Raw genomic sequence first — 22,599 nt, forward strand, 5'->3', positions numbered from 1 at the left:
AATGCACTGGGGCAGGAATGGGGGCTGGGTTCTGGGGAGCAGGGGGCGGACAAGGTAGGAATGGAGAGACTACCGTGTGAGCTGATAGTCAGGCCGCCAGCTACAGCGGCAACAGGCAGGAGCAAACACTGTTTCTGTAGTAAAGAGCCTTTCCTAATGAGCCAATCTGTCTCTACGTCTGTGGGCACCCTGGGAACCAGGGTGCGGCACAGATAATTTGCCTCACGCACCACCACCCCTCCCCCAACAAAGCACCATTACCTCCAACCCGTTACATTAGCCTTTATCAGTCTTGGAAGCTCTCAGTTATCCTCCATGAGCTGCAATAATTCCAGCTAATTTCTTAAGTGTTCTAAGTGCCTGTGATGTGTGATGAGCCTAGTAATTGTTGACTGGTTCCTTTTCTGTTGCGGTTTGATTTCATACCTTATATCCAAGCTGATGCGTGCTCCGGGTGCTTTATTACAATGAAGCTTTTTGCAAGGGCTCACATTAAAAAATAACATTAAATACTGAGGTTGTTTTAAATCAGAGTTTAATTTTTCTGCTATCTCCTGTTGTTCTTATTAGGAAGACATGCAATTCTTTATAAAGATAGTGACCTCCAGTGTAAAGCTTTGAGTAAGTACAAATCTGGCAATCAGTGATGAAGCTGATTGTTTTTAGAGAAGTCTAAAAATGAGGCGCAAAGTAATGAACTGTGCTGAGACCCAAGGGTGCCATGGTCAGGGCAGAGAGAGGTTTTCTCCAGACAGCCTTTATTCACCAGAGCCGCCTTGCTCTCTAGAGAGCCTGTCAGAGCCAAGGTGACCGAACTCTCCCAGAAGAGCTTCCTGGAGAACCATGAACATGCCTACCAGCACCTTGCTCCCTACCCCACATGTGTCACCCCTTCTCCCACCTAGTGGCCCTTCTCAGATAAAAGGTCATTCTGGGTCATCCTAGGTCATTGATGGTGCAGAGTGACCAGACACAAGATCTGGTTTCTGTGTGGAAAAACACCCTGAAATCCACTCTTTAACTTGTCATTCAGCTATATGACCAGCTCAAGCTTAGAGAAGGTTTTAAAGTCCATTGGCATCTTCTTAGCATCTATAAACAGGTAAGTTCTGTTCGGGAGAGATTCTGGGTTCTCTGCTGCATATCATGCTCATGGTGTCCTTGGCATCCGCACCACATGGGACCAGGGCTTCTAGTTATCTGTGGTACCTCTTATTCCCCAGGATGGCCCCGGGGTAGTGTCAGCTGTGCTCCTGTTCTAGCTGCTCCTCCATCCCATGTTCTCCATTGACCCTTTTCTAGTCAGCATCCCTTTGGTTGTGAAATATAGAAAATCAACTCATACTGGACCAGGGCAAAGGGCCATTTATTAGCTCACTTACTTGAAAAGCCAGAGGGTAGAAATCCATATTTCAGTCCTATCTAGATTCAACATATGTCATTGGTACTTGGTCTTTTCCTCTCTTTTTCTCCGTTTCTCAGCCCTGTTTGCCTCTGAATTTGTAAGCCTCATTGTGCTGTGATCCTTAGAAGCTCTAGGCATGCATTTTTGTAACTCAACCACACACCAAGAAGAAAGCACATCTTTCCCACGAGTTTCCAAGAAAGTCTCGGGTTTTGAACCTCAATGGACCAGCTCAGGGCACACACCCAACCCCAAACCAGTGACTACAGTCGGAAAGATGACATACCCTGTCACCTGCTTACCCTACCACAACCACATGGCTTCTGAGGGGTAGAGGGATGATTCCCCAAGGAACAGGTGAACTGCTACTATAAGAAAAAGAACAGCCGAAACCGGTTTGGCTCAATGGATAGAGCGTCGGCTTGGGGACTGAAGGGTCCCGGGTTCGATTCCTGTCAAGGGCACGTACGCTGGTTGCGGGCATATCCCCAGTAGGGGGTGTGGCAAGAGGCAGCTGATCGATGACTCTCTCTATCAATTTTTCTAACTCTGCATCTCTCCCTTCCTCTCTGTACAAAATCAATAATAAAATATTAAAAAAATAGAAAGAAAGAAAGAAAGAAAGAAAGAAAGAAAGAAAGAAAAGAAAAGAAAAGAAAAGAAAAGAAAAGAAAAGAAAAGAAAAGAAAAAGAACAGGTGCTAGAAAACCAAACACAAGAAATATTCATTGTATTGAACTTGCTAAGTGCAAAAGGAAGAATTTCCCAACTATTGTGTCACTTTACCCATGAGCATTTCCTGAATAGGAGGGCAAAGTATGTGAAGGAAGCACCTTAGAAAGGTTAGTGCCAAGGAACTTGACAAGTGTCTTATTTATACTCTCCTATCCCTCCGGACAGTAACCGGTACCTTATAGAATTTCTTGAGGTTGGAGGCGTCCTAACACTCTTGGAAATACTGGGGCTGGAGAATATCAAAGAGACAGACAAGAAGGAATCCATCAAGCTACTTCAGGTTATCGCAAACTGTGGCAGGAAGTACAAGGAGCTCATTTGTGAAAGCTATGGTGGGTACTGCATATGACAAGGGGGAACTCCCGTGTCTGCCTCGGGGTCTGGGGGAAGCAACGGCAGACACAGCACTGTGGCGGGAAAGTGTGCCGCGGAACTGGCTGCACTGCAAGCACGTGGTCCAGTAGACTCCATTAGCTCCCGCCCATATCGCCACCCCAGGCCCAGATTTATGATTTTCCTGATTCATCACCTACTCAAATCTTTCTATTATGGTTTTGGAAACACTTTTTCCATTTTAAATATATCCCTTTACATGCATCCATTCAACAAAAATTTATCGAGCTATTGCCTAAAATCCTTTGTGAAACCAACTTATGAATAACTCTAGAAATAAAATTGAAATAAAACCATTGAATGTGAGTGCTAGGTACATGCTAAGGTGCTGGGAACACAAAGATGAATAAAATACAGTCCCTGCCAAAGAGCTTACAGTGTGGTGAAAAAAAGTATATAATCCGGGATTTTCAGTATGATGGATCAAATGCTCTGACTAAGGCGAGTTAAAGAGATGCCATCCCGTAAGCATCCCTTTGTCAAAGCACTTCCTTTGTTGCACTATTTTGTTTTGTTGTTGTTGTTGTTGTTGTTGTTGTTAAACCTCACCCAAGGATATTTTTCCATTGACTTTTTTAGGGAGAGTGTAAGAGAGAGGGAAAGACAGAAAAACATCGATGTGCACATCGATTGGTCGCCTCCTGTGCCAGCCCTGACCAGGGCCTGGGCCAGGGAGGAGCCTGAAACCAAGGAATCAAACCCTTTGGTCCACAAGCCTATGCTCTATCCACTGAGCCAAACCAGCTAGGGCTCTCATTGCACTTTAGTCAAAGTTCTCTGTGTGTCCCCCATGGCCTCTCTGAGCCTCAGGATATTTATCCATAAAATGGGACTAACACCTCCCTTTCACTATCATTTCTAGGATTAAAGGACATAGTATTTGTGAAAATATTTTATAAACTGAGCACTAAGCATATGTTAGTTATCACATAGCCATCAAAATGCATGTTTTATTTGTGCATTTGCAGAGCCATTTTATTTTATTTTTTAAATATATTTTATTGATTTTCCACAGAGAGGAAGGGAGAGGGATAGAGTCAGAAACGTCGATGAGAGAGAAACATCGACTAGCTGTCTCTTGCACACCCCCTACTGGGGATGTGCCCGAAACCAATTACATGCCCTTGACCAGAATCGAACTCGGGACCCTTCAGTCCGCAGACCAACGCTCTATCCACTGAGCCAAACCGGTTTCGGCAGCCATTTTAAATTTTAAAACACTTTGAGAAGCTGAGATGCTTATACTGAACCAAAATCCTCCAGCCACATAGCCAGAGGTGAACAAGACAATGATGCAACATGAGGCTAAACCTCAACTTTGCTCTGATTGAACAGGCTTGGTTAAATACATCTTAATCCTATTACCTCATGTTGTGTAATCTTTCTTTAAAATAGAATTTATTGGGGTATAGGTTTCAAGTGTACAAGTCAATAAAACATCATCTGCCCACTGCATCGTGTGCCCATCACCCCAAGCCAAGTCTCTCTCCCTCCCCATTTTCCCCACCATCGCCCACCTCCAGCTACCCTCCATCCCCTTTCCCGCTGGCCAGCACCACTCTGTTGTCTATGTCTATGTGTTAGACATTTTTTTTTGCTTAATCCCTTCACCTTCTTTCATCCAATGTTATGTAATCTTGAGTGAGGATTGCTTTCACAAATCCAATTTAGCATTTCCTCTCCTTTTTGCTCAGGTGTACGATCCATAGCGGAATTTTTGGCAACGTCTAAGTCAGAAGAGACCCAGGAGCAAGTGCAGGTTCTGCTGAATGCTTTGGTGCACGGTAATCCCAAGTACCAGAATCAAGTGTACAAAGGTCTAATAGCTCTACTGCCCTCTGTGTCTCCAAAAGCTCAGCAGCTGGCCCTGCAGACGCTCAGGACTGCCCAGGTGAGCCCAGGCTGCACGCTCCTGCAGTTCTGATTACACACAGTGACCTTACAATTACCTTACAGCCGCCCTCCAAGCAGGCATGAGAAACGGAGCTCAGCCTCCCACTGCACGTGTGCTGTTCAATCAGAGTTGCTTCTAGAAGGCCAAGGCCGGGCAGAGAGTTCACGTCTCCCGTCAGAGTGATTTGTCCTGTTTACTTAAGGATCAGAAAGATGTTGGCAGACTTAAAAGTGTTTGCGACAAGCAACAAGGATCATGAAAGGACTGCAGAGAAGATTAAAGGAGTCGGTTTGATAGGGAAGGAATCCCGGTGCATTTGTAGATAGTGTGGAAGTGGAGAGACCAGATCTCCGGTGCTTGGGAAAACTCCTCTATTTCTTGGGCTCTGCCTTCCTCTCAGACGGTACCCTGAAATGTGAGCAGAGTCAGATTTGGGGCATGGTGACGGCAGGAAGACACCGTGCCTCATAAGGAGGGAATTAGAGTCCTAACCGGTTTGGCTGAGTGAATAGAGTGTCGGCCTGTGGACTCAAGGGTCCCAGGTTCAATTCCAGTCAAGGGCATGTACCTTGGTTGCAGGCACAACCCCGGTAGGGGGTGTGCAGGAGGCAGCTGATTGATGTTTCTCTCTCATCAATGTTTCTAACTCTCTCTCCCTCTCCCTTCTTCTTTGTTAAAAAATCAATAAAATAAATTTTTTTAAAAAGGGAATTAGAGCTGAAACCTGTTTGGCTCCGTAGATAGAGCGTCGGCCTGTGGACTCAAGGGTCCCAGGTTCGATTCCAGTCAAGGGCATGTACCTTGGTTGCGGGCACATCCCCAGTGTGAGGTGTGCTGGAGGCAGCTGATTGATGTTTCTCTCTCATCGATGTTTCTAACTCTCTCTTCCTCTCCCTTCCTCTCTGTTAAAAAAATCAATTATATATATATATATATATATATATATATATTTTTTTTTTTTTTTTTTTTTTTTTTTTTTTAAAGGGAATTAGAGATTCAAAGAATGGTTTTGGGATGAACTGTCAAAAGCTCTCAAAACAGCTCTTGGATGGGCTGGAGGCAGGGGATCAAAGAGATGGTAAGGCCTGAACTGTAGCAGTGGGAATACAGGTGAGCAGGTTGGACAGACATTTTGGAGGCAGAATGCATGGGACTTGGGGCAGTAAGAGGAAAGGAGTCAAAAAAGACACCCAGCTTTGGACTTAGACAGCAGGGTGAGTTGTGTGCCGCCTAGAGAGTGGGGAAACTTGTTTCATTTGAAAAGAGTTAGGTTTTGACTCAATAAATGTGATGAGCTTTGGTGGCTCCATCTGAGGAGCAGGCCAAGCTGGTTACAGAAGATATAGAGAAGTCACTTGTTTAAAAGATACTTAATCCTGAGCCTCCCTCCCATATAATCTGACAGCTCTCAGGCGGCCTTTAGGAATGCTTTTTCTTGGTAAATTTCCCAAGTAATTCTGATTCCTAGGTCAACTGAGGAATCACTGTTCAGAATCTAGTAGAGATGCCCATTGGACAGCAGAAAATAAAAGGCTGAAGCTGCAGAGAGATACTGTAGGTGAGGACAGCAGTTTGAATTTCATGAGCAGAGAAGTGATAACAAACGATGAAAGTAAGTAAGATCACAAGGTAAAATGTAAAAAGTAAGATAAGAGGCCTGGCTGGTGGGCTCGGTTGGTTGGAACGTCATCCAGGACACGGAAAGGTTGTGGATCCCATTCCCGGTCAGAACACAGGCGCATGTACGGGAAGGCAGCTGATGGATGTTTCTCTCTCACATTGATGTTTCTCTCTCGCTCTCACTCTCTCTTGCTCTCGCACTCACGCTCTCTCTCTCATTATTAAGTGCCTCCTACATGCCAGGCACTGCGTTAGGGGCCCTCATAGACTACCTCTTTAGACTACCTCTTTTTGTCTCCATAATAGCTGATGGAGGCAGGTATTATTCTCCCCATTTCAAAATATGTTTTTATTGATTTTAGAGAGAGAGGAAGGGAAAGACATAGAGAGATAGGAACACTGAAGAGGGAGAAACATTGATCAGCTGCCTCCTGCATGCCCCCTACTGGATATCAAGCCTGCAATCAAACCAGTGACCTCTTGGTTCATGGGTCAGTGCTCAACCACTGAGCCATACTGGCTGGGCTATTATCCCCATTTTAAAGAGGATGGAACTGAGCCTTAGGAGGGTATTTCTTTTTTTTCCTTTTTCTTTTTTTTTAATATATTTTATTGATTTTTTTACAGAGAGGAAGGGAGAGAGATAGAGAGCCAGAAATGTCGATGAGAGAGAAACATTGACCAGCTGCCTCCTGCACAGCCCCCACTGGGGATGTGCCCACAACCAACATACGTGCCCTTGACCGGAATCGAACCCAGGACCCCTCAGTCTGCAGAACGACGCTCTACCACTGAGCCAAACCGGTTTTGGCTAGGAGGGTGCTTCCTAATTATTCAAGGCCACACACTAAGTGATAGGTATTTACTTTTTAAAGTATTTCTTTTTTTATATGTTTTTATTGATTTCAGAAAAGAAGGGAGAGGGAGAGAGAGATAGAAACATCAATGATGAGAGAGAATCATTGGTTAGTTGCCTCCTGCATGCCCCCCACTGGGAATGGAGCCCACAACCCAGGCATGTGCCCTTGATCGGAATCAAACCCGGAACTCTTCAGTCTGCAGGCTGACATTCTATCCACTGAGCCAAACTATAAGTGGGCATTTAAATACAACTCTCTTGAACTGCAGAATCCTTATTCTTTTGACATCTTCTTTGCCTCTTTGAAAAAAGAACAACCCTGGCTGGGTAGCTTAGTTGTTTAGAGCAACATCATATGATATGCCAAGGTTATTAGTTCAATCCCGTTAGGCCACACACAAGAATCGACCAATGAATATATAAATAAGTGGAACAACAAATTGATGTTTCTCTCTCTCTCTCAAATTAAAAAAAAAAAAAAAGAATGGTGAAAGCTGTGAAAGGAAAGCAGGACTGTGATAATCAAGGAGAAAAAGCTTCATTCAATAAGGAAGATCCAATCTGATGGGTTAATACAACAGAGAGATTAAGTATGGGGAGAACCAAAAAAGGGTCCCAGCAGGAAAAGCGTTGGTGAACTAGGGCACTGTCCTATGGCAGGAAAAATTAAATTGCAGTGGCCTGTCAGAGGATGAAGAAGAGGCTTTCCTTGGGAAGCTTGGGAGTAAAGGGAAAAGAGCAACAGCAAGAGAAGACAGAGGGGAAGGACAGGAGTGTCGATCTGGGTGAGCTTGAGGATGTTCAATGCCAATGGGCAGGAACCAATGCACCAGTAAAGGCTGAAGACGTAGAAAAGAGGGGTTCCCTAATTGAGTGAGGTTCCTAGGGGAAAAGAAGATTTCGGATCACTCTCACTGGTGTGTGCCCGCCCTCCCCCCAGCCAAGGTAGCCAGCTTGCTCCTGCATCTCTAGCAGGTGGCCAGTTAGCCTCGACTGAACGTCTCCTGAGCTGGAGGCTTCAGTGGCAACCTCGGCAGATTCCCAGTCAATTCTTTTTTTTTTTTTTTTTAATATATTTTATTGATTTTGTACAGAGAGGAAGGGAGAGAGACAGAGAGAGTCATCGATCAGCTGCCTCCTGTACACCCCACACATGCCCACAACCAAGGCACATGCCCCCGACCGGAACCGAACCCGGGACCCCTCAGTCCCCCAAGCCGACGCTCTATCCATTGAACCAAACCGGCTCTGGCTCCCAGTCAATTCTTGGCTGCCCAGCCCTGCCCTCCTCTGAGGGGCCAAGGCCCAGTGACTGCCCACTGCCCTCACTCTCCCCATTCAGCCAGGCTGCCTAGCTATTTGGAAGGCTGCCTTTCATTCCTCCCAGATGGACAAGATGTAAAGGGTAACCACCCTGTCCTTTCTGTCTTGCCAGTCGATCATCGGAGCCACACACCCCAGCATCGTGGACTGCGTGCTGAACGTGCTGCGCACCATGCACCTGGAAGTCCAGTATGAAGGTAGGCGAGGCGGCCGGGTCTGCCCTGCGTTGCAGGAGGTGGCAGTGAGAGCGAGGCACCTTCGCTCTTAAAAGTTCTCCCCTGTTCACAAAGAGCCTTGTCCGGTGTTCTGGACAGCCTTGCCGATGGAATGTTGATTCAGGACAGAAGGGCAAGTTATTCAGAAAATGACAGTCACCTTCTGTACTTGGAATCAGCCACAGGGCGCTTTCACAGTTGTTCAGGATCTGCCTGGGTCCAGAGCTGGCTCTGGTTCCCAGTCAAGTGGTGCTTCCCCTCTCAACAGAAATCACCTGAGCACTGTCCTTCTTCTAGGAAACGACAGTAGGTGTCTGCATATTCAGATGGATGAATGGTGGGGGCAGGTATTTCTACGTGTTTCAGGCTAAAGCATTGAAGCACAGAGAGATTATGCCTTCTGAGGTTAGCCAGCTAACTAGATTCAGACCAGATCTGTCTGACTCCAAAGCATATGATTTTAACTGTAGTATATGGTAGGTATCTGCAGGATGTCATTCCCTTCCCTGTTCCTGTAATGCAGAGGTCGGCAAACTCATTAGTCAGCAGAGCCAAATATCAACAGGACAATGACTGAAATTTCTTTTGAGAGCCAAATTTTTTAAACTTAAACCTCTTCTAACGCCACTTCTTCAAAATAGACTCGCCCAGGCCGTAGTATTTTGTGGAAGAGCCACACTCAAGGGGCCAAAGAGCCACATGTGGCTCTCGAGCAGCAGTTTGCTGACCATGGCTGTAGTGATTCAGAGAAGAGAGGTTCTGTTTTCAACAGGAAGGTTCAAGAGAAAGTGGTGTCTGAGTTGAGTCTTCCAGCATGGGAAGAGTTTAGGAAAGTAGACAGGAGCAGAGGAGGACATTCTGGAAAGTGGAATGGTATAAATGAAGGCCTAGACACTAGGAAAAGCAGGGCGTATGTGGGGAATGACAGGTAGACCATTAGGTGGAGGTTTGGCAGAGGCCTTGGTCTAGGAAGACTAGAAAGGTAGGCTGGGACCAGATTACAGAGCACCCTGAGTGCCAGGCGGAGGAGTGGGCACTCTTTCCAGTCAGCAGCAGGGAGCCATTGAAAAGTGGACCATAGCCGAAACCGGTTTGGCTCAGTGAATAGAGCATCGGCCTGCGGACTGAAAGGTCCCAGGTTCGATTCTGGTCAAGGGCATGTACCGTGGTTGCGGGCACAACCCCAGTAGAGGGTGTGCAAGAGGCAGCTGATCAATGATTCTCTCTCATCAATGTTTCTAACTCTCTATCCCTCTCTCTTCTTCTCTGTAAGAAATCAGTAAAAATATATATATATAAGACTATAAATAAATAAATAAATAAATAAATAAATGTGGCCGAAACCAGTTTGGCTCAATGGATAGAGCGTCGGCTTGGGGACTGAAAGGTCCTGGGTTCGGTTCCGGTCAAGGGCATGTACCTTGTTTGCAGGCATATCCCCAGTAGGGGGTGTGCAAGAGACAGCTGATCGATGACTCTCTCTCATCGATGTTTCTAACTCTGTATCTCTCTCCCTTCCTCTCTGTACAAAGTCAATAAAATATATTTAAAAAATAAATATAAGTAAATAAATAAATAAATAAATACTGAGGAAAGCACTGTCTCGGGAACAAGGCCTGGGTGTGGTCTGCTAGGTGGCCAGAGCCACAGGGAGACTTGAGGCTGGAGGCCAGTGGGGAAGCCTTTTGGATTGTCCACACAACAAAATGGGAATGCACTGATCTAGCTGCCTACAGAGCCCCAGAGAGAGAATGGACAAGGCAGAACTGCCTGGGTGTGGAGAATGAGATGCCATATGCAAGGGGGGAGGGGCAGGGGCGAGGAGGCCAGGACAGCGAGGAAAGTTCTGGGCATCGTGCACATTGGGACTCCTGTGTCCAGAATGATAGGCTGAGCCCCAGAGGGCCAGAGGAGCAGGCAGGTTCTCAAGTTCAAGTGTGCAAGTGAGATTCTTGGGAAGATCAACAAAGGTCTGAGGCTTACATTCAATATCAATCATTTTCTGGAGGCAACGCTGAATGAATGTCAGGGTGTTTTTCCTTCAGCAGCACTGTCAATTTTGTTCTTGTTTGACCCCTGCAGGCATGTGTGGGTACGTGGGCCCTGTGTGTGGAGAAATAATGCTGTGTTGAAATTGATTACCAGCTGGAGCAGTCTCCTAGCTGGGGAGCAGTTGCGAGTTGAGGAGGTGGAGTGGTAGAGGCACCTAAGTAAAGGTCAGAAGGTTGTCGCTGGCACTGGACCAAGGGAGTGACCTGCAGCTTAATGCTAGGAAGCTTAATCAAACAACCCCAAGGAGACTGAAGAGGGTGACAGTGAGACCTCCCTCCCCCAACCCACTTCCACGTGGCAGAGTGACCAGTCCCACTCAGCCACACTTCTCAGCTTAAGCATTTCTGCTGTGAGGTTTTCCCCAACCTGCCTTCCACCCCTGCCCAAATGCAGCCTCCTTCCTTAGTACCGCCCTTAGCCCTCCTCCTTCTGGAACCTCCCTCCGTGGGTGCAGTTATCTCCAGAATGGTAAGTGCCCTTTACATAGTCTGCACAATTCCAGCGCAACTGTCATCCTTTTTGTCCTCATGTCCTCCTCGTAGTCCCTAGCATATGTTAGGTCCTCCGTCGACTTTTGTTGAAGGAATGAGGGCGGGAGGTGGGACGGCTACACATGCACACCTTCAGTGACCACTTGCCTCTGAGCCTTTCGCTTCCAGACCTGTGAGCAACCTCAGGCAGAGGCTGGGTCTGACTCACCTCTTTTTCCAGCTCCTGCGGGACCTGGGACATAGTGGATCCTCAGTAGAAGTTTGTTGAATAAATTTATGGAAAATGGCTTAGCTTCATTTATGCTGATGGAGCCCTCCTGAGTTGTAACTGGCTCGGCTTCTTCCCATATCGGGCCCAAGTTAGAGTCCCTCTGCGTTTACTTCATGACACGTACCACTGTGGCAGGCAGAGCATGCAGCTTTATCACTGCCTTTTTTACCTGATGTGTGCTCATGCGGGCACAGTGAAACTCTGTACCTGAAAGTAATTTCAAAAATGCCCAACTCTGCCAAGATCGGTTTGGCTCAATGGATAGAGCATCGGCTTGGGGACTGAAGGGTCCCGGGTTCGATTCCAGTCAAGGGCATGTACCTTGGTTGCAGGCATATCCCCAATAGGGGGTGTGCAAAAGGCAACTAATCGATGACTCTCTCTCTCATTGATGTTTCTAACTCTCTATCTCTCTCCCTTCCTCTCTGTACAAAATCAATAAAAAATATATGTTTTTTTTAAATGCCCAACTCATAACACGTGCCCAAGAAATGTCTGTTGAAGAAATGAATTATTCTTTTTCACCAGGCCCTTCAAAATAGTCTTCATGTATAATAACTTGGAATATAGAGAATGCAGATGGGATGATTTTCCACTAGAGGGAGCAGTTTCGCATGAGGGAGGGAATACTGCACTGTGCTCCGCTTCTCACTCCTCCAGAGGCAGGCAGGGCAGGGGAGCTGACAGGTCTGAGAGGGGGTCCTAACAGTGGTGAGCGGAGAGGGCCAGACATGACTGTCTCTTGAGTTTGAAGACGCCAAATTGCAAGGCCAGGGTGAAGCTTCCCTTTACCCCCAGGGCGATGGCAACAGTCAGGACAGAGAAGCCTGTGGCATAACTGAATGGACTGACTGTAAAAGGGCGGGGTTAGTTTGTTTGTTTTCACTCAAAGACACTATTTATTTCATCAAAGTCAGGCAGGATGATCTGTTGAGCGGTAAGTGATCAGCGCAGAGCATGAATCCACACATATTTCCACGGTGAGCTGCAGGCGATGGCCTGGCTGAAGTGGAGATTTGGGGCATTCCTGGCTGAGCTCACAGAGCGACCAGAACCAGCCTCCTCGCTCCCCCGAGCAGAGGACAGAATGTTAGCCCCAGACTGTCTTTATCTGCTCGTTTGTTTGTTTGGGGTTTTTTTGTGGTTTTTCTTTAATATATTTTATTGATTTTGTACAGAGAGGAAGGGAGAGAGATAGAGTTAGAAACATCGATGAGAGAGAATCATCGATCAGCTGCCTCTTGCACACCCCCTACTGGGGATATGCCCGCAACCAAGGTACATGCCCTTGGCCGGAATCGAACCTCCCCAAGCCGACGCTTTATCCATTGAGCCAAACCGGTGTCGGCCGTTTGTTTGTTTGTTTTAATATTGATGGAACATCTGTGCTGTGCCAAGTCCTATGCCAAGTACCTGCGTTTTGAGTTTTCTTTGTACTGAGGAGAAAAATTAATGGTTTGGGAGGAGAGAAGGGAGGATGTGCGCCCCACCTCCCTCGCTGTGTGAGGCGGAAGTGGGGTGACATCCTTCCCCGGGGAAGGCTACGGGAAAGCAGGATTCTCAGGCAGAATCCGGTGAAAACCGGCCAGGAGCGGCTGAGGGGGCCGTGTGTGTCAGTGGTGGAGAAGCCAGACAACGGCCTCACCTCCTTTTTGTTGAGAACCCCACCTTCCCAGCTCCAAATCCGCCGGCCGGCCTGACCGCATTCTCTGCTCCTCCCCATCACGTGGCAGCGTCCCGGCCCCACCACCTCTTTCCTGCTTCCTCCCTCAGACTTCTCCCCGCTGTTCCCACTCCCTGTTCTTCTGAGCACCATCTCCATTGACGTGCAAATGTGCTCTGTATCTCCCACCTTAACAGCAGTCTCCTTGGTAATCTGTGGATTAAAAGAGAGGAAAAAAAATTAAAAATAAAAAAATAAAAATAAAAGAGATTTCAGCCGAAACCTGTTTGGCTCAGTGGATAGAGCGTCAGCCTGCGGACTGAAGGGTCCCGGGTTCGATTCCGGTCAAGGGCATGTACCTTGGTTGCAGGCATATCCCCAGTAGGGGGCATGCAAGAGGCAGCTGATAGATGACTCTCTCTCATTGATGTTTCTAATTCCCTTCCTCTCTGTAAAAAAATCAATAAAGTATATTTAAAAAAAAAAAAAAAAAAAAAAAAAGAGTGGAGAAGGAAACCTGTGCACCAGGCAGTGGCTTTCTGGTCCCCACTGCAAGAGATTCCGATTGTCCATTCTTGCCCCATCTTCATTTTGAAGGAGAAATAACCCGGGAGAGGGCACTGACATCTTCATCCACTGATTCCTGAGGAGTTTTCTGTTTTCAGATGCTTAAGATTTTAGAATTTCGTTCCATGGTGAGCCCACTTACTCTGAGCGAGCCAAAACTTCAGGGAGGACTTGTCCAAAGCGGGCCTGCCTGGAATTCATCTCCATTCATAATCGCTGTGACGTGAAAAATGGCAGTTTCCCCCCAGGGAGGCCTGCTCTTCCAGGAATTAGTGGCGCGCAGGGACTTAATCATGACAAGTTGTCTGAAGCCACAGCAGCACCTGCTCACCGTCTCCCTCCCTGGAGAAGAGACACTTCAAAGTCATAAAGTTTCTTGGAAGGACAAATTAATGAATTCTGTTGGGGCGTTGAAACAATATATGTGTGTATGTAAATATATTAGTATCTTTTACAAATAGATTGTTATCTTAGGAACATAAAAATTACTGTTTGATTTCATCAGAAACAGAACAGTCATTAGACTAGTAAATTAATTTGCTAAATGTATGTTTACCAAAAATCAATTGGCCAAATGAGCAATTGGCTGAATGTCTAACTCACCAAACTACCAATTTACTGAAAAACTCATGTTTCCTTTAAACATCCGTAAAGTTTATGCCAAAACCGGTTTGGCTCAGTGGATAGAGCGTCAGCCTGCGGACTGAAAGGTCCCGGGTTCAATTCTGGTCAAGGGCATGTACCTTGGTTGCGGGCACATCCCCAGTAGCGGGTGTGCAAGAGGCAGCTGATCGATGATTCTCTCTCATCGATGTTTCTAACTCTCTATCCCTCTCTCTTCCTCTCTGTAAAAAATAAAATAAATAAATAAACATCTGTAAAGTTTATAGCAATTCCTATTGGTTGTATTGGTAGGGCCTAGGAGAACTGGGGTTTCAGACTCTCTCTGCCCCTCAGTACCCCCTTTCTGTCCTTTGCTAGCCCCCTTCTGTAGCCCCTGTCTCCCTTTCTCTGCCCCTCCCTCCCCAGCCTCTCTTCTCAAGGATGGGCAGTCTAGGCCGAGTAGTATGGTGACTTCCAGCAAGTTCAGTCACCAAGTTGCCCTCCCTGCCCCCACTCCCTGGTCCTGCCGATGCACAGGGCTTGGGCAGAGGCAAATGAAGATTCCTTAAAAACCTGCTATGAAGACAAAATGAGAGCCCTTATATTCAGGCTTTGCAGAAATCTATAAAAGCTGTTAAATCAGTCATCTATATTTGTTATCTATTGCTATATAACAAATTACTCCAAAACTTAGTGGCCAAAAAAATATACATTATCTCACATCGTTTTTGCGGGTCAGGAATCTGGGAGCAGCGTCGCTGAGCGGTTCTGGCTCAGGGTCTCAGGGGGCTGCAGTCAGGAGCTCAGCTGGGGCTGTGATCATCCGGAGGCATCCAGTGTGGCTCGCTCCCACACCTGGCCAGTTAGTGCTGGTTGATGCCCAGAAACTTCGGTTCTTCACCACGTGGACTCTCTGTGGGGCTACGTGAGTGTCTTCACAACATGGCAGCTGGCTTCTCCAGAGCAAGAGGCCCAAGAAGGAGCAGAGGAAGCCCCATGGTTCTTTCTGATCTAATCTCAGGAGCTGCACCTGTCACTTCGGTTTGCCTCTGGTCACTAGACGCCAGTCACTAAGTCCAGCCCACACTCAAGGGGAAGAGAATCGGGCTCCAGCTCTTGAAAGAAAACATGCTAAAAACTTTGTGAAGCATATGTATTTGTTTTTCTCTTTTTAAAAATATATTTTTAATATATATATTTTTTTTTATTTTAGAGAGAGGAATGGAGAGGGAGAGAGATAGAAACATCAGTGATGACAAGAGAATCACCCTGTCATCCTGCACAACCCCTACTGGGGATCAAGTCCAAAACCCTAACATATGCTCTGACTAGGAATTGAACCATGACTTCCTGGTTCATGGGTCGAAGCTCAACCATTGAGCCACACCAGCCAGGCTTTTAAATATTTTTTTAATTGATTTTTTTACAGAGAGGGAGGGAGAGAGATAGAGAGCTAGAAACGTTGATGAGAGAGAAACATCAACCAGCTGCCTCTTGCACACCCCCTACTGGGATGTGCCCGCAACCTAGGTACATGCCCTTGACCGGAATCGAACCTGGGACCCTTCAGTCCACAGACCGATGCTCTACCAGTGAGTCAAACCGGTTTCGGCCCAGCCAGGCTTTTAAAATATATTTTTATTAATTTCATAGAGGAAGGGAGAGGGAGAGAGAGATAGAAATCAATGTTTCTCTCTCATCGACGTTTCTTTCTTTCTTTTTTAATATATTTTATTGATTTTTTTTTTACAGAGAGGAAAAGAGAGGGATAGAGAGAAACATCAATGAGAGAGATTCATCAATCAGCTGCCTCTTGCATACCCGCTACTGGGGATGTGCCCACAACCAACGCACATGCCCTTGACAGGAATCAAACCCAGGACCTTTCAGTCCGCAGGCCAACACTCTATCCACTGAGCCAAACTGGTTTCGGCTCATCGACGTTTCTAACTCTCTCTTCCTCTCTGTAAAAAAAAAAAATCAATAAAATATATTTTTTTAAAACTGCTGAAAAAATTCAGCCGCATATTTTCTACGGATATGTTATTTCCCTAAAATTACATGAGAATTCTACCACTGAGCCACCAATGCTTCAGCATCCCCAAAATTATATGAGCACTTCAACTGCAACACTTTATTGATTTGAGAGAGAGGAAGGAGAGAGAGAGAAACATCCTACAACCTTGGCTTATTGGCTGGACACTCTAATCAACTGAGCTGCCCATCCAGGGCCTCAACTACACTTTATTTAGCATTTATAGGTTTCATTATACAGCCTTCCTCTTTTATTAGAAAGCCCACGGGGAGCATTTTGTTTCTAATCCCAGTTTGCCCGGCCTTCAAAGCCCCTGTGTCTGCCCCCGGCTTGGTACGGTCTCCCCTTGTCCCCTGGTATAGCAATGTTTGGCTTCCGTGTCGGGAGCTGTTCAAAAAGTGCCAGCGAGTACTCTGGTGGGACTCGGTGTGAGACTTGCCCAGAAGAGCAGGTATCAATGGAAGACACACCCAGCAATGCATATACCACCAGAGCTCATAACATTAATTACTTACAACAAAATAGTGCATAAAATAAAATGTTAATGTTTCAGCATTGGGTGTTGAACAGTACGTAGTGAAAGGGGTTGCAAAATGTACAGAAACGAGAAGCATTGTAATTGGTCAGGAAAATGCCTGACACAGGTTTCTTCCGTACAACATCACAACCTGCCACTCACTGATCCTGCTGGAAAAGGAGGCAAACCTGTTATGGACTCAAACTGAAGCGCACTCCTCACCTGTGGCCAGCAGGTGGCAGTCTTGTCTGGAAGCGAAGAGAAAGAACTGGATCCTGGTTGTCCAAGGCTAGCAAAGAACTGCGAAACAAACCTCCTCTTTGCCGAGTGCCTTGGGATGGTTGCATGACAGAGCCACAGTTCCTGGGTACGGTCCCATTTCCAAGGCTCCTTCTACAGCTCTGTCCCTATTTCATTTTATTTTTTTTTTAATTTTATTGATTTTTACAGAGAGGAAGGGAGAAGGATAGAAAGTTAGAAACATCGATGAGAGAGAAACATCGATCAGCTGCCTCCTGCACACTCCCTACTGGGTTTGTGCCCATAACCAACGTACATGCCCTTGACCGGAATCGAACCTGGGACCTTTCAGTCCGCAAGTTAGACGCTCTATCCGCTGAGCCAAACCGGTTTCGGCTCTGTCCCTATTTTACTGTGACCCCTGGGTTTCTTCCTCTATCAGACAGGTGATTGCCTCACCAGGCTTTCTCCCAGGCTGCCAGGCCGTGGGCTCCACGGCTCCTCTTTGGATGGGGAGCGTCTTTCCTCTTGCACTGGAGCTTCCCCTGGGTGTCAGTGGCCCGCTCCTTACACCTGTGCTGCTTACTGCTGCTCCCAGCAGCACTGGTGTAGCTGACACCGACTCAGGTGATACTTGTCGAATGAATGAGTGTGGGCCCTGCCGAGCTGCTCTCGGCCTCACTGGGCATGATCTCTCAACAGCTCCAACTCCCCTGATCCAGCCACTGTCCTGACGACTCTCCTCTTCCTTCCCAGACCCAACTCTGCTGGCTCCCTCCCACCTTCCTGGAAGCTGCTTCTCAGTCCTTTGTACATGCCCGTTCCTCCACCACTTTCTTTCCCTCGCAGGATTCAACCCCAGGTCCATTTCTCTCTCTTTTCTTCCTGTGGGACCTAATCCACTGCACGGTTTTAATTACCACCTACAATGACAGAAACCGTAATGGATAACATTTATAAAGGATTTACTAAGTGCCAAGTACTGCTCTGTCTTCTTCCTTATGTAATCCTCAGATGAGGTGGGCACTATTGTTCCCGTTTTAGGGGTGACGAGCAGAGTGCTTGAGGGACCTCTCTCGGGCTCAGTCCTCTCCAGACCCGTATTTCCATTTGCCTCCCGCACCTCGCCCCTTGGATGCCACTAACCATGTTCAGAATTGGGCTCCTGGTATTCTAGCTCCAAACCTTTCCTTTTCCAAGATCCCAACCTCAGTGAAAAGCACCCAGACCTGGGCAATCGTCCTTTCTTTCTTCGTCCATCTTTAGCCAACTTCCAACAAGACCAGTCAACCCTAACTCCTGAATGTGATTCAGATATGTCTCCTCTTCTCCATTATGTCTCCTCCTTTACCAGTAATTCAGGTCTCTGTATTTCTCACCTCTAAACCAAACGCCATCTCTCCAGTATGGTGCCCACACACAGTCTATTTTCCTGGTTCTTCACCAGAGTTTATTGCTGACAAATATGAGCTTTGGTCCCAGCCAGTTTGGCTCAGTGGATAGAGCATCAGCCTGCAGACTGAAGTGTCCCGGGTTCAATTCCAGTCAAGGGCATGTACCTTGATAAGATCAAGATGGCTGCGCCCAGGTGAACACCTAGCTGCAGCCGCACACAACAATTTCAATAAAATACAACTAAAATATAAAATGGACATTGCCCAGAACTACAGGAAAGTCGACTGACTGGAAATTCTACAGCGAGAAGCAAGGAGAAAACCAGAAGGAGGCGCGGAGGAGCTGGAAAAGCCCAAGGTACGGAGATGCGGTGCACTGAGAGGACGGAGCCGGAAAGGAAGGAGGCCGAGTGCCTGGCGGGCGTTCCCTAGCGGAAAGGAGATAAAACTCCGACTGTGCTGGGCCCCCGACTGCTCTGAACCCCAGTTCTAGGCCAGACCCTGGGGACTCAGGCTCAGCCATAGCGAGCCCGGCTGTAAGGCAGAACCCCGGGGGTTGAAGATAATGTAAGAAACCTCTGGGACAACTTCAAGCGAACCAACATCAGAATTATGGGGGTCCCAGAAGATGAGAGAGAGCAAGATATCGAAAACATACTGAAAGAAATAGTGACAGAAAACTTCCCCCACCTGGGGAAAGAATTAGACTTACAAGTCCAGGAAGCGCACAGAACTCCAAACAAAAGAAATCCAAAGAGGACCACACCAAGACACATCATACTTAAAATTCCAAGAGCAAAAGACAAAAAGAGAATATTAAAAGAAGCAAGAGCAAAGAAGGTAGTTACCTATAAAGGAGCACCTATACGATTGTCAGCTGACTTCTCAACAGAAACCATGCAGGCCAGAAAGGAATGGCAAGAAATATTCAAGGTGATGAATAGTAAGAACCTACAGCCAAAGATAATCTATCCAGCAAAGCTATCACTCAGAATCGAAGGTCAGATAAAGAGCTTCACTAATAAAAAAAAGCTAAAGGAGTTCATCACCGCCAAACCAGAATTATATGAATTGCTGAAGGGGGTTCTTTCAGAAGAGAAAGTAAACAAAGATAAAAATTATGAACAACAAATACGTAACTATCAACAAGTGAATCTAAAAACCAAAGAAATTAAAAAAAAAATCTGATGAACAATAGTAACTGTTGAATATAATAGAATCAGAGGTATGGAAGGGGAGTGAACTGACGATTCTTGGGGAAAAGGGGAGAGGGGGGCGTGGGAAGAGACTGAACATAAACTGTGCACCTATGGATGAGGACAATGGGGAGTGGGGAAAGGGCAGAGGGTGGGGTGGGAACCTGGTGGAGGAGAGCAATGGTGGGGGGGGGGGAAGGAACATTTGTAATAATATGAACAATAAAAACTTATTTAAAAAAAAAAAGGGGGGGGGGGGCATGTACCTTGCTTGCAGGCACATCCCCAGTAGGGGGTGTGCAAGAGGCAGCTGATAGATGATTCTCTCTCATCGATGTTTCTAACTCTATCCCTCTCACTTCCTCTCTATAAAAAATCAATAAAATATATTATTAAAAAAAAAAAAAGGCACATGCCTGTTTGCAGTCTCAATCCCCAGAAGGGGGCGTGCAGAGGCGGCTGATCAATGATTTTCTCTCATTGATGTTTCTGTCTCTCCCTTTCCCTTCCTATCTGAAATCAGTAAAATATATATATTTTTTTAAAAAAATATGAGCTTTGTAATCTGACAAGGTCATTCTACTACTTATTAACTGTTTGACCATGGGCAAGCTACTCAGTCTTTTTTTTTTTTTATAAACATTCTTTGTGGGGGGGGTTTTTTTAATATATTTTTTATTGATTTTTTACACAGAGGAAGAGAGAGGGATAGAGAGTTAGAAACATCGATGAGAGAGAATCATCCATCAGCTGCCTCTTGCACACCCCCTACTGGGGATGTGCCCGCAACCAAAGTACATGCCCCTGACCGTAACCAAACCTGGGACCTTTCAGTCCACAGACTGAGCTCTATCCACTGAGCCAAACCGGTTTCGGCTTGCGAAAGCAATTTTTATAGGAGCAGCATCAAGCAGAGTTAGGCATCTCTAAAGGCTATCTACAGTTTCTACTCCTGGAGCCACTGAGTCCGTGGGAATCCATCTCCTGTGGTCCTGGTCCACAGGCACAGGAAAATCGCCTTAGCCTCCAGGTCTCAATCTGGAAACCGAGGCAACTACCCTATGGTTTAAAATCCACACAGCAGCCGAAGCCGGTTTGGCTCAATGGTGGAGCGTCAGCCTGCGGACTGAAAGGTCCCGGGTTCGATTCCGGTCAAGGGCATGTACCTTGGTTGCGGCCACATCCCCGGTGGGGGGTGTGCAAGAGGCAGCTGGTCCATGTTTCTCTCTCATGGACGTTTCTAGCTCTCTATCTCTCTCCCTTCCTCTCTGTAAAATATCAATAAAATATATATTTTTAAAAAATAATAAAATAAAATCCACACAGCAGTGTTTACCTAAGTATGGTTGCTACCACACTTCAGAGGTACAGCGAGCAACTTGCTTGGAGGGGCTCTCTTCTTCCTGGCTGGGGAAGGGGGGTGTTGGAGGCAGGCTTCCGCATCGCCTCTGCCCCTCCCCAGCCATCCAGCTGATCAAGGACCTGGTCAACTACGACGTGTGCGAGGCGCTGCTCAAGGGCCTCGTGGACCTGTTAACCCCGAACGTCCCAGAGGTCAGCGACCCGCAGCTCAGGATCCTGAGCGGTAGGGCTCGCTGGGACTGGGGGGGGGGGGGGGGGGAGCACCCCGCGAGAGCAGGGCCCTGCCTCACCGCCCCCCCCCCCCCAGAGACCTCGGTCCTCCAGCTCACCTCCTCCCACCTGCCCGCGGCCCACCTGCCCGCCTTCCTGCAGCAGGCGGCCGCCGCCAAGGCCATCGGGTAAGCCGGAGGGCGCGGGCGGCTGCGGCGGGCGGGTCCCCAGGGGTCGCCCCAACCTGGATCCCCGCCCAGGGTCCTGGTGCGCGGCAACATGACCCTGGCCGAGGAGATGCTGGGCCTGCGCGTGGTGCACAGCCTGATGGCCGCCATGGGCAACGCGGAGCACAGCAACAGCCAGCGGCAGGCCAGCCTCACGCTGGAGGTGCGGGGCGCGGGCGGCGCGGGGGCGCCGGGGGAGGCGGAGACGGGGGAAGGGGGAGAGGGAGCGGGGGGGGGGGGGGACGGTCCCGCAGTCACACCGCTGCCCCCCCACCCCGCAGTACTTGGTGCAGGTTTTCCCGGTGGTGGAGCAGCACGTGCAGAAGTCCATGGGAGACGAGCTCTACCAGCTGTTCCGCGTGAGTGCTCCCGGCCCTCCTCCGCCTCCGCCTCCAAGAGAGCAGCGGCCCGGACAACACGGTGCCCCCTCCACCCCGTCCCTGCACCCGTCCCTGCACCCCGTCCCTGCACCCGTCCCTGCACCCGTCCCTCCACCCCATCCCTGCACCCGTTCCCTCCACCCGTCCCTGCACCCGTCCCTCCACCCGTCCCTCCACCCCGTCCCTGCACCCGTCCCTCCACCCCGTCCCTCCACCCCGTCCCTGCACCCGTCCCTCCACCCCGTCCCTGCACCCCGTCCCTGCACCCGTCCCTGCACCCCGTCCCTCCACCCGTCCCTGCACCCCGTCCCTGCACCCGTCCCTGCACCCCGTCCCTCCACCCCGTCCCTGCACCCCGTCCCTGCACCCGTCCCTCCACCCCGTCCCTGCACCCGTCCCTCCACCCCGTCCCTCCCCGGGCACCCCTCTCCCGACGGGGCCAGGCGGCGGCGGCGGCGGCGGCGGCGGCGGTGGCGGCGGGACCGCGGGCGGGGCTGCACCTGCCTCTCCGCTCCCTCCCCTGCTCCCGCCTGCAACTTCCCGCTCAAGCCCCAGGCCAAGCCCAGGCTGCCTCGGTTCCCCTCCCTGTCCTCAGAGCAACGCCGAGGACTTGCACATGAAAATAGACAGCGTTCAGGTGGACATCCTGGCCACCAACAAAGTCAACGTTTCCAAAGGTGAGCGAGCGGGAGTGCGGGGCCGTGGAGCGCGGGTGCAGCTGGCCCCAGCCTCAGGCTCACCCCCTGTTTGCAGCCCTGTACCAGCACGGCCAGTTCTTCAACACGGGGAGGTATTCCTTTCGCTCTGGGAATCAGGACCAGCTGACTGGCCTCACGGGCATCCAGGCCGTGGAAGGAAAGGAGTGACAGAGCCTCTGAGGCAGGCCGGGAGGGCCAAGGCCGAGGGTCCGGCAGGAGGAGCCTGGGGTCCAGCTCCTGGAGTCCAGA

The 22,599-nt window shown here is 48.5% G+C and overlaps 1 protein-coding gene across 1 annotated transcript in view; it reads left to right on the forward strand.

Moving 5' to 3' along the window:
• ARMH1 (armadillo like helical domain containing 1) overlaps positions 1-22,599 on the forward strand; it is a 36,538-nt gene extending 13,939 nt beyond the window's left edge. Inside the window, exons 3-12 of the mRNA XM_045584753.1 lie at positions 1,034-1,102; positions 2,306-2,472; positions 4,228-4,424; positions 8,342-8,426; positions 20,936-21,058; positions 21,143-21,233; positions 21,306-21,435; positions 21,554-21,631; positions 22,248-22,329; positions 22,406-22,599. Of these exons, the coding sequence (XP_045440709.1) occupies positions 1,034-1,102; positions 2,306-2,472; positions 4,228-4,424; positions 8,342-8,426; positions 20,936-21,058; positions 21,143-21,233; positions 21,306-21,435; positions 21,554-21,631; positions 22,248-22,329; positions 22,406-22,518 (1,135 nt within the window). The 3' untranslated portion in view covers positions 22,519-22,599. The remainder of the gene's footprint in view (positions 1-1,033; positions 1,103-2,305; positions 2,473-4,227; positions 4,425-8,341; positions 8,427-20,935; positions 21,059-21,142; positions 21,234-21,305; positions 21,436-21,553; positions 21,632-22,247; positions 22,330-22,405) is intronic.

This window comes from Pipistrellus kuhlii, unplaced genomic scaffold (assembly GCF_014108245.1).
Source record: "Pipistrellus kuhlii isolate mPipKuh1 unplaced genomic scaffold, mPipKuh1.p scaffold_m20_p_2, whole genome shotgun sequence".
Taxonomy (NCBI): Eukaryota; Metazoa; Chordata; class Mammalia; order Chiroptera; family Vespertilionidae; genus Pipistrellus; species Pipistrellus kuhlii.